The sequence below is a fragment of the Hyperolius riggenbachi genome, chromosome 3, assembly GCF_040937935.1.
Source record: "Hyperolius riggenbachi isolate aHypRig1 chromosome 3, aHypRig1.pri, whole genome shotgun sequence".
NCBI lineage: Eukaryota > Metazoa > Chordata > Amphibia > Anura > Hyperoliidae > Hyperolius > Hyperolius riggenbachi.
The window spans coordinates 336,382,334-336,394,999 of NC_090648.1; the positions used below are offsets into that span (position 1 = coordinate 336,382,334).

General features: G+C 37.4%; 1 protein-coding gene across 1 annotated transcript in view; it reads right to left on the reverse strand.

The window, feature by feature from the left end:
• LOC137562326 (dynein axonemal heavy chain 3-like) overlaps positions 1-12,666 on the reverse strand; it is a 1,996,682-nt gene that overhangs the window by 1,700,950 nt on the left and 283,066 nt on the right. The window contains exon 7 of the mRNA XM_068273663.1: positions 12,332-12,464. Within this exon, the coding sequence (XP_068129764.1) occupies positions 12,332-12,464 (133 nt within the window). The remainder of the gene's footprint in view (positions 1-12,331; positions 12,465-12,666) is intronic.

Below are 12,666 nucleotides of genomic sequence, written 5' to 3' on the forward strand. Positions count from 1 at the left end.
TTCTTGCTATTTTATTCAAAGTAATGTATACCTGACCCAAGACAAAGCTACCCAAGGTAAGCACAGAGGTATGGTCACGCTGGATCCACATAACACTGTGCATTGTCCATTCCTCTCCATGTTCCAGCTGGTTTTTGTAAGCACTCTCTGAAAAAAATCGGACTTTAAGATGAAGTCAAATTTGCAGACAGGAAGGGAATGTTTTCCAGTGATATTTTCCACCAAGAGTCTACTTAAAACAGGGGTGGAGGCGCCCAATGCATAAAAGGTAGGCTAATATGATGTTAATCTTATAAACAGAGAGGTAATCTTACCTCTCGAAGAATTTGGACCAGTTTTTTTAAAAAAAAGTTATTTTATTCGAGCACATTAAAGTAAACGCGTTTCACGGGTGCTTGCCTGCTTCCTCAGGACAGTGAAAAAACAGGTGCCTTAACTGCTGTGGCTGTGTAGTAAGCATGAGCGCCTCTCTGTTGCAACATAAGCTATCTTCTGATCAATGAATCACCTTGGAAATGCAGGTCATAAACCAAGAGGGTAGAGTGGTAAGAGGGAACAATGCAGCAAGCCTGCCTCTTCCGGTCTTTATCTGCCAAAACTTTTTGAGGAGTGATCACAGAGACAAGTGGGACTGGAAGACAGGAATGGACAACGCACAGGGGTATGTGGTTCCAACATGAACATACCTCTGTGTTTGCTTACCTTCAGTAAAAATCTGTTGCCAAAGTATGTTGCTGGTAGCAGCTTTAACAATCATCCAGGCAATAAGATAATCCTAAATATATCTTCACTCATCCAGAAATATTGAAAATGACTGAATACGGAATCACAAAAATAATATAGTACCTTATATTGCATCCAGTGACTGAATGTGTTTATATTGCATGACAGACAACTTTGCACAGAATAAGGAATTACAATGCCATGTATTGTTGCTATTTATATCAAAATGTCCCTTTTGTTAAAAAATTGCTTGTAATCTAATGTTATGAAGAAAATCATACTTTCATTTCAATTTGCAGCTACCCAAGGATTTCTGAGACTGCCAATAAGCTCAAATTTCTAATATTTGCAACCATTGCAGCAGTACTGTAAAATACAGCATTGTCCATAGACTCCAAGTTTGCTGCGTGAGTACTGGTAATTACCACGTTTCCCTGAAAATAAAGACATCCCCTGAGAATAAGACCTAGCAGGAATTTCAAGAATGCTTGAAATATAAGCCCTCCCCCGAATGTAAGCCCTAGCTAGCAGCAGCCAACATGACATCAACAAGTCAGGTCCAATACAAAGCCTGGATACAGGAGAGCAGCAGTATAATGCGAGTTCTACAGTCCAGTATATTTGTGTCAGGTAATTTGTGTTTTTTTTGGAGCCAGCCCTCCTGATCTGTGTCAAACTGATAAGCATCAGCAGCTCTTCACCTCTTCCCAAGACACACAGCTTATCCTATCATAGCTCTGAGGAGTCTGATCTGCTTGCAAGAAACACTTTTCCCCACATGAGCAGCAGAATCAGTTTCTTGGAAGCAAGAGCCAATATCTGCAAACCACAAGCTCTGTGTATGTTGCTTGTGTTTCATTATGGCATGCAGTATGTACATATTGTATAGGAAAACTACCAGTGTTTGCCCAAAAATAAGACATCCCCTGAAAATAAGCCATAGCACATCTTTTAGATGTGCAAAAATTAATATAAGACAGTGTCTTATTATTGGGGAAACACTGTAGCTACAAAGAGGAGGAGCCATTACTACTGGTCCACTTGATTATTGGGAAGCACATTTTGAGGACTTAAGGACTTACCTGCCAATTTCTGCTTTTTACTGTTTTGGCTGTTTATTTTATTACCTTAAAACTAAATAAGCAAGCTGAAACTATATTTTTCTGGTTATCATTGCAAAACAGAGAGCTGAACTAAGGGGGTTATGTTCTTTTCAACAAAAATGGTATTTCCTTATACAACTATTCCAAAATGAAATTGTTAAACTTAAGCTAAGAGCAAGCTTGAGCAGCAAACAGCTTAGCCAATTGATTTTGCAGTGATCGCTGTCTACAAATCCCCTCCCCTAGCAGGAAACTATTTTTCATGGTGCCTTCTGGTAGTGGACATGCTAACTTAAAGGAAAACTGTAACAAGAGGGTTATGGAGGCTGCCATATTTATTTCCTTTTAGGCAATGCCAGTTGCCTGGCTAACATGCTGATCCTCTGCCGCTAATACTTTTAGACAGACCCTGAACAAGCATATGCATATCAAATGTCAGATCTGACAAGATTAGCCAAGAGGAAGTAATTATGGCAGCCACCATATTCTTTTCACTTCAGTTGTTTTTTAAACCCATTCTGATGTAGCCTCTGTACCAATAGAGTCAATGGGTCAGATTTATCAAAATCAGTTCAAGAAAAATGGACCAAAACCAGTGCAAAAGTGAACCAGATGCCTAGATTAGGTACTCTGGTTGGCTACTCTAAGCAAGTGCTAAGTGTTTCCCCTTGGTTTTGTCCCATTGTTCCTTGCGCTGGTTTTGATAAATCTGCCCCATTTGCACATGTGCAGTGCATGTATATAGGACAGCTTTCAGACTCATCCGGTCATCTCAGTTCAGGACTGCTTCATGGGCTGTTATTTACCTGTGGCCTTCTGGGGTGAGAGGTAGACACTTTAGACACTTAATGCACACTGAAAAAGAGAAAAAGCATTGAAGGACTAAGCATCTACAATCTGGAAACAGATCCTAAGAATCCCTTTACCAGCTTACTGAATGATTGCATTAGAGAGTCAAAAAATCCAATTTTTTTGTAAAGCAAATATGAAAATTACTTAGATACAGCATGGAGTACTCTCACCAAACAGAAATTATCCCAAGTCTGAACATTTTACATAATTAGTATTATTCTTACATAAGAAAAAAAGTTAGACAGATGTATAAAAACACTTCCAGGCTAACCCAAGAATATCTGTTTAGTCAGCATAGAATAATCAATACAGACCTGCATTTCCATTATAGACAATTTTTAGTATCTGCTTACAGGGATTTCTTCTAGTAAGTTTGTGCATTCAATTATCCACGCTGTGAGTTTCTTTCTGACATTTGTGGATAAGCACAACAAAACCTGTATTATTTTAATTGGATGTGCACAGAGAAGTGTACTGAAATATTGGTGTATGTAAAAACATATTATATCTTATTTGAAGTAATGTCATTCACCTATTAAATGTGCGTGGATCATGAAAACATCACAATTGCTAAGAGAAGCCAGATACCACGCGCAAAGATGGAATATGGCCTCATTATCTCACTGCAATGCTAATTAACGATATCTATGTAGGCGTACATCGTTTTTGCATAATGACATGAGGTAGGTAGCTAAAATATGCGGCATGGAAACTACGCAATGTGTTTTGAAATGCTTCACTTACTGCTACATCAAACATTCAGCACAGAGACAAGACTCAAAAATAGCCCACTGTTAAATTCACAGATAATAATACAGATGACTGCTTGTAATAGTAATTACACTGACCTGAGGCACACGCCTCTGCTTAAAGGGGAACTGAAGTGAGAGTGGTATGGTGACTGCCATATTTATCTTCTTTTAAACAATACCAGTTGCCCGGCTGTCCTGCTGATCTATTTGGCTACCATAGTGTCTGAATCACACCAGAAACAAGCATGCAGCTCATCTTGTCAGATCTGACAATAATGTCAGAAACACCTGATCTTCTGCATGCTTGTTCATAGGCCATGACTAAAAGTATTAGAGGCAGAGGATCAGCAGGATAGCCAGGCAACTGGTATTGCTTAAAAGTAAATATGGCAGCCTTTACATCTCTCTCACTTCAGTTGCCCTTTAACCCTTCAGACAAGCAGGTGGTTTTAAAGAGACACTTTAAGGGAAAAAAGTGACCCTATGGAGTACTTACCTCATGAGGAGGAAGCCTCTGGATCCTAATGGGGCTTCCCTTATCCTCCTCATCCTCTGGAATCCGCCTAAAAGTGGTGTAGGCGGGGCTTTATCCCGCACGAATATTTACCTATTGAAGGTAAATTGTACCTATTGTATTGTATTTTAGGTTCTGCTTGGGCTCCGGCGGAGATAGCCGAGCCTGATGAGGTCCGCTCTACTACGCAGGTGCGAGTCGCCTGCGCAGTAGAGCAGACGTGATTGGGCTCGGCTATTTCCACTGGAGTCCGAGGGGAAGCTTGTGCTGCACCTGCACAGAAGCATGAATAAATAAATATTGATGCACGCTGTTTGAGGTCTGCCAGTACTGGATGCAGGAGGCTGAAGAGGACAGGTGCAGCCTCATCAGGATCCAGAGGTGTTCCCCTTCTGAGGTAAGTACCCCCAAAGGCACTTTTTTCTTTACAGGATCTCTTTAAGGGAGTCAAACTTTGCTTTCATAGCCTATTGCTCCATCACAGCTAGCATTTCATATTTTAAGTGGCTGTGGTAGTTTTCTAAGAGGTAAAGATGATATCACCAGTGTGTCTGGAAACTAACCCCACACAATACCAACTATTTAATTTACTATGGCAAACACTTTATGGTTTAAGTACACTTTTGTGGCAAATGCAAAAAATAATCCCTCTATGGCTACTATATGGCTTAAAAAAACAGCAAACTTTACTAAAGTGGCTCTTGACCTCCCTTTAATTTGTCTATCACAGGTGATAGATCAGATGTACAAAGGGAACTAAAATGAGTGTGGCTACACACTGACTGGGAACAGAGAATTGGAATTCTTATATACCTTTAGCTGTGAATAGACCCACCAGCCAGCACAAAAGAAACACATACTGCAGGGGAAAATAGATGATGCAAGAATGTAAATGTGAAAGTGTTCCACTAAACAGACTGATGCCATTACTGTACTGTTCATTACATCTAAAAAAAACAACAAACACACACCTTGTTGCACATTGTTAGAGTATGGAACACATCATGTCGCTAGAACAGTCTAGTAACCATGTCTTTTTCAAGCAGGTCAGCAAACGTCACAGGTGTATAGCAAATATCCATAAGTCAATGTTTCTGTGTTTTTCCAGACTATGATTTTATATCTCTCTGCCCATGTTCTGTGTGCACTGTGCATCATGATAACTCATATCCATATGACAAGGTGTCATTACTAAGTGTGCTTAGGTCTAGGGGCCATATCAAAATGTTGCTATGGATCTTCATAATGTATCTCATTCAGTAGGTTTTCTTTGAAATTGCTAGTTATTGTAAAACGCTATCTTTGTAGTAGTTCTATATAACCCAATATGTCCCAATATGTCCTGAAAGCAATAACTATAATCAAATATTTAATGTATTAGTTACCTGAACTATACTCCATGTATAGATTCCATCCATACCGTTACTACTCTTAGTGCACAGCATGACAAAATATATCCTTGAAATCTATCTTTCAAGCAAAAATATTTATCTGGGAAATGTGAATTACACATTCTAAAAAAGTTTAAAAAAATCTTAAATTCTGCATTGGTGTGGTTTTGTAAAATAGAGTACAGAAAAACATGGAATGTGAGCATTGTTGCACTCTCGTTGGAGACAGGTTTGTTTTTTGCATTGCAGTTTAGAGCTTCAAGTTAGTTCTCACACTATGTAGCATATTCACAAAATGTTAGTAAAATGTGCATGTACAGAGAGAGCATGTCAATTCTAGCACAGTGATGGCTATTGGCTAACCTTGCCACTCCAGCTGCGAAAAAACTACACATCCCACAATGCCTCTGCCCCCCAGAGTTATGCTTAGAGCTGTCAGAGTATTGCAAAGCCTCATGGAACTTGTAGAGCCACCACAGCTGGAGTGCCAAGGTTAGCCATCACTGTTCTGGTGGGTGTTATACAAACTACATAATGCATGTTACATACAGTAGTTTGGGTATCCTGCATCATACACACAGCACACACTTTGCTTATAGCATCATGCGATTTGCCATTTGTGTTACAGAGTTTACCTAACACCTGGTAAATGTTATAGTCGTTATCTGCGCATGTCAATTTTACAGATCTTTTGTGAATACACCCCTAAGTGTTGTATGCTTGTGCAATGGAACAGATTGCAGACAGATTGCACCACATAACCCCATTAAACCTTCTGAAAGGCTTGTGCAGTTACACTTCATCATGGAAGGTTTACTTTTACAATCCCCTAGATGCAGTGGAGGCAAGTCTTTCTTTTCTTTCCAGGAACATATAATTTATATGGGGTTATACTCTGTATGACTGGTGTTCATGTCTAAATGTGGCTTGCTTGAAAGAGCCTCCTTGAAGCAACATGAGAAGGAGGGGACTAAGACTACAGTAACTCCTCCTATTTATAACAAGTTGGTACTGCATTCACTGATTTTAACCCCATTGAATAAGTCAAGCATGATGGCTCTAGGGCTCCAGCAATAGTTATATAGGAATACATATTCTAAGGCTATATAAGCCATATAAACAAGGATGGTAAAGAGAGTGCTAGCTTTTTAAATTATAATTAGAAATCCTTTAAATATGATTAAAAAGTAACTTTGCTAATTCTCTTCTTATAGAAACCCACTACTTGATGACATTGTACTAGTATCACTAGAATAGTGTATCTTAATGCTGGAGAAATCAAGGTAGAATTCAGGAGCCAGTCAGTCCAATCAACAAACTAAGGAATATCAACTTTAATGACAATAAAACTGTCTCAAGACCCCAGGCTATAATTTCAGGGACACTGGCAATGTGGCTAGTAGAATGCGTCTTCCACTGATGTACCATAACCAGTCATCATCCTATCACAATACATGGCTGAAAGCTACTCTAATTCCAGGCACAATAAGCACATGACACAGCTGGCTGCTTCAAAGGAAAGCCTAAAACAGAACACATTCAAATCAATATCTGCTATCATTATACTTCTGCTACTGTGTATTCTTACACAGCCCTGTCATGGGAAAACTACCAAGCCCTTTGCAATATTTTCTAACCTATTGCTTAAAATATTAGCAATAAGGTTGACATTAAGTAACTGAATATAAATAGGCTTTAAACTGACTTAGTCTTAGAAAACACAATGAAAAAAGTCCTTTATTTCTTTGTCTCTTAAACAGGATGAACACATTCCCCAAAATAGAACAAAAGCATTTTATTATAACAGTGTCACAATGATTAAATGCGAATGTCATCCCCAACAAAGGATACTGCATGCTTAATTGCTCTATTCAAAATCTATTTGTTTGATATTTTTTAATGATCTTGGATATTTGCACATTTTCTGCTACTCCTTTACTGGATAGAAAAAGCAAAAAAAAACAAACTCATTTTTTCAGGTTAAGAAATAGCATTCTGCTCTAATATAAAAAAGGAACAGTCCATTAGTGAAATAGATGTGCTCAGTCTCAGGTGGGGTTCCTGCTGAATTTCTTCAGCCATACCCTGCTGATTGATTGATGTAACATGGCTAGGTAATGCAGATCCAAAGTTCCCTCTCATAATGATGGAGGAGACCAAAACATTCATGCTGGGTGCACATTAATCTTTGTATAAAAAATAAATTAGACACGTTATGCTTACACGGAGCTCCAGTCTTTCTCCCTCATTTGCCTCCCTGTCATGTATGACTTTAACACTTAGCATGCAGTTGCTGCATTAAATAGGAATTAATACATTGTGCATGAAATAATGAATGTCACTAAGAGTCTACATCAGAGGCAAAGATGAATTTCCCCATTTATCACACAGACTTTACAAAAATATATAATAATATATACATATTTAAAGCCAACATATTAATTCAAGGACTTAAGTGTAATCACCCTTCACCACCAATCAAAATTCAAGTTGACTGGTCTGACTAGAAAAGGCTAGAAGCTGATAGGATGCTATTGGTTATACAAGTCTGCACATCAAAGCTATTTCTATTGTATTCAAGTCTCCAGAGTTAACTTTAAGATGGGTTATGTAAAGTTACACAGTATCATTTGACACAGTTCAAACTAGATACCCCCGTGAAGTGTTAACAGTGAGTATTTAAAATGAGATTTATTAGAATGATCACCGCTCACAATGAATTCTGAATATGAAATCACTAGAATATAGAACAATCACATAGGCTGGTATTTAGATGAACACTTGGCTATACGTTAACTAAATTGTTTTGATCATAGAAAGCAAGTTGCCCAGCAAATGGCTCTCACACTTTTTTTTAGACTCCAAAATATCTATTTTTTTTTATTTATATTCAGAGACCTGCTGTTACAGTGGTGGGAATGAATAATTGCCTTTGCATTGGCCTATTATATTTAATCATCTTCAATGTAGCCTGCAAGGGGCTATAATGTATTTTAAACCAATTGACCTTGATAAGCAACAGGGCTTGCTGCTCTTTTGCACAAATGTTAGTCAGATCCTGCAAATGTGACACCCTCAACCTAATTATAAAGATTTATTGCATTGCATATAGTTTGCATACCCCTCAGATTTGTGTAACCCATTCAGTAACACATTGACCTGGAGTCTAGAACAGAGCTCAAGCGGCTATAAAGAGATCTCCATTTCTATTGGATTATACAGGTCTTAACATTGCATTCAGATTAGTTACTTGACTCTTGAATTTAGTGCTCCTGTTAAGGCATAAGATTTTCTATTAATATTGTATGATATGTGCTTGAATGCTATATTCCATTGCAAGGATAACACTTTATAAACATAAAGCCATTAAATACAGAAATGTATTACTTTTATCTCCTTTTTTCATGAACCGAACTTTTATATAAACATTATTTTTGGTCCTTAAAAGGACTACTTTACCTAATTTCCTAATCTTTTATTTAAACTTACATATAGGATAAACAGCTACATGGTGTGTGCATACTTAAGAGCTTATTGAAGTTCATCACATCCATGCAGTGCATACAAACCTATAGCATTAGCCTTACTAAGTCATGAATGGCTCCTATATACACATTGATAGATCTAGAAACCTGATCAGAAGTGATCAGATTTTCCTAAACTTTCAAATTGCCTGGATTAAGAGGTGAAAAATATTCGTATTCCAAATGACTGTTAACGGTGACTTAAAAAGCAATAAATGAACTTAAATGCCTTTTCATCCACATTGGAAGGAGAGCTAAAATTAAAAAGATTAGATTGTTATACGTCAATCACAACAGGCTTTATGATGAAATAATTTCCCAGATCACCTTAATACCTATAGCAAACATTAACCCTTCCAAATGATTGCCAATCTCATGCTCGGTGAGCATCAACACATATGATTCAGAGGTACAACTAAAGTACTGCAATCTGCTTCTGTGTGTACACACTTAAAAAAAAATAGCTATTAGAAATCGGTTTTGTCATTCTTATGAAATCAAGAGACTAGTTACAAAAATAAATAAATCATTTTTCATAAAATGTATTCTGATACATAACCATCAACTAGTTGCTCTAGTTAACAGATCTCTTTCAATACAGTTTGCTGAAAACACAGATTACTTGCAAAATCCATGCTAATAATGGCATTTATCTGAAGCAGCAGTAGAGGTGTACCATCTGAATCTAGCAGCAAGCCTCATTAATTTTTAAAACTATGTGACCTTGGTACAGTTTGCAGAGTGTAAATATAATCACAAATTAGATGGCCGAACACTGTCGTTAAATAATGCATAGCTATGTAGTGTGAACAGCATGTTTCTGTGTCATATATAGCTGATTCTTAAGCATGCTGTTAATGTAACGTTTGAATGGTAGTGTAAGAGATTAATAAAAACCTCTAGGCTTCTTAGTCATCTTTGTTACTACCAGGCATAATGACTACTGTTCTACCTTACTGTGTTTGCGCATAGTCTTTTAACAACCTAGATGCAATACCATGCATGAAAGGTAAATTAATTGTTTTGTAGACCGGACCACATTGTTCCGAGAAAATGTAACATTACAGCTTAAAAGTAAAGAATGAGCTTTTGTACTTACAAATTAAAGGAAAAAAGAGCCAGTGGACTTGTCTATTGTCCTACCACGGCTTGGTGGCTTGCCACCATGGAGATTGTATCTATAATGTGCATTACTGTGCCTGTTACAGCTGTGACACTAATCTGCTTTTGCAGAGCAATACAAGGGAGTGGAGGAAGAGAGAAGTGATAGCCTGCTGACTTGTAGACTGGGAACCAAAACCTCAGGCCAAGTCAAGGCTGAATGGAAATGACACCAGTAAAAGCTTCAAAGTGCTGTCCTTCATCAAGAAGGTATGCAGGTTTTTCTTTTCTCTTCCGAATGAAAAGTAGACTGTCATTAGGGATTCTTGTTGATCACTGTCTAACAGAGGCAGACCTTATACAGATTGCTTGTGTCTGCCAAGCAGTCCAGAAAGCGTACAGGTAACCATTGTTCCAGAGGCAGACATGAATGCAGGCAGCTCAGGCTTTGACAGATCTCAGCGAGCAAATGCCAGTGCTTTACCTTTAACTCTTAGCTGACAGCCTCATACGCTACTTGCTGTGCATTTAGTGAGCAGAAAATGAACAATGCCATTTAGTGTACTGACTTACAAGGTGTATGCAAGGTAATTGCTTATAGGAGAACTTTTGGTTTGGCACTGTAATATTCTACACCAGGATAACTGTTATGTTTGTCTAGGCATAGCTCACTTACAGATTTCTTCTAAGTGAGGAGCCTTGGTGTGCACTTTAAAATGTAAGCAGTGATGTCACCTTTTATCATGTGTATTATGTGCAAATGATCCGCATTAAAGTAAGCTACAATCAAATCAGCATAATAGAAAGTTGATGAAGACATATTACGCCAGCACTGCAAATAGTATTCTAGAGAATAAACCATTCTAAGAAATGTTATCAATAACCCAGTCCATATCATGAGACTCTCCGTCCTTAAGAAAAATCAAAGTAAGTTCAGGCAAATAAGAGCTATGTTAATTAACTGCCAGTATGACAGCAGTATGCATCAGTTTATGATGTGAGGCTATTATCTTCAGCTAGAGTGCAGTACTTAATTGCACACTAGAACCTATTGTCTAACATGGTATGTTGTATACTTGACAGTTACAACAGAGAGATGAGTAACAACAAGTGCAGAATTATTAATTGCAGGTTCCATAAATAAAGTGGACTGATGATTAAAATCCGATACAGAATGCAGTACAGGTGAGTAAAAATGAAAACAAACTGATTAAAATATCACTTTCACATAAAGAATATGTCCTCTTGACTTGCTCTAAGCATTACATTTTCACAGTTGGAGGAATTCAGTTATCAATCTGACAGTGTGGGCATTAACATACATAAAACATTCAAAGCCTTGAACAGAACAATGATGCTGGAAATGCTGTGCCATTAGCATACAGTTCTAAATGAGAGTGAACAACATGTCTTGCAGCCCTTAGTATATAAACTGTGAACCAGAATACAGTGTGTAGTTCAGTTACAGCTACAGAATGTATGTTCATTCTAGGGAGGTTGCTACTGTAAGCATACTGTGCATCTATTGTCACTTGTATTTCATTTTATAACCCCAAATAACCCTGCTCTAGTATAGCTTAGTACTTCCTCTAACACATTGGCAACCAATAGGCAGGTATGGAAGAAGTCAGTCAATTTAAATAATACCATTTATAGAGTATGCACTGACTAATAGCGCTGCATTGCACAATATTGAAGTATACTTTGATGGAGTATTTTTTATATTGTACTTTTAAAAGACTACAGTTAACTGATTGGTTTCAAATGATTCCCAACCATCCACGCATAACTTATCTATAAATGACTTTATCATTATTTTTGCATCTTATTTATTCCAGCTAACACCAGAGATTGGTATTTCTCTGCAGGGACATGATTTAATCCCAGTGTGCCTTATTACTATTTAATCAGAGGCTCTATTGTGTGCACCTACCCTTTTTTGTTTCTTTGTGAAAATAAATGTATAGAAAACACGGTCTATTTCCCCCCACATACAATAGAGGAGATTTATTATTCAGAGCAGACCTAGTAATTATGAGACTCAAAGCGTACTTACTTAAACAGTGATTTTTAAACAGTATGATGAATGTGCATTTGGTTAGATTAATGGACCGACTATACTTTGAACTTGTTGCTGAATAGGACTGGGAACGCTTTGTGGGGTTGCAGTTTAGAGGCAATCTAGCCAGCTCAGGCTACTGGGGATTTGCATTAGAAGTTATTCTATTAATTTTTTTTTCTTTTTTTTTTTACTGATTAAAAAAAAAACATTGAAAACAATTGAAAAACATTGAAACTTTAGATCTTTTATGATCAAAAGTTTGGTGTAAGTACAGTAATAAATGGTTTATGGTCTTTATGGAACACTTACCTTTCTAAATGTTCTTCAGCAGGGGTAGCTGGTCTAGAGAGGCCATGTGTGGAGTAGGTGGATGGAGGAAACACCACACTCAGGGCTGCCCTGGTCGCTGCATTGTGTTGCCTCTGGTCCTCTGCTGCATAACCTTCAGTTAAATGTGAAAACATATCATTATGACTGATTGTAGGAAAAGTAAATATTACAATGAAAAATTCCTAGAAAGGAAAAAAAAAGAAAAAAAAAAGTGTTTGAAATCCAAGAAACTAGTAAAATAGAAAGAAAATATGCTGTGCTGTTCTCTTGCTCTTCTTTGTTTTACAGAAAATATTACATTTATGTATTGTGTG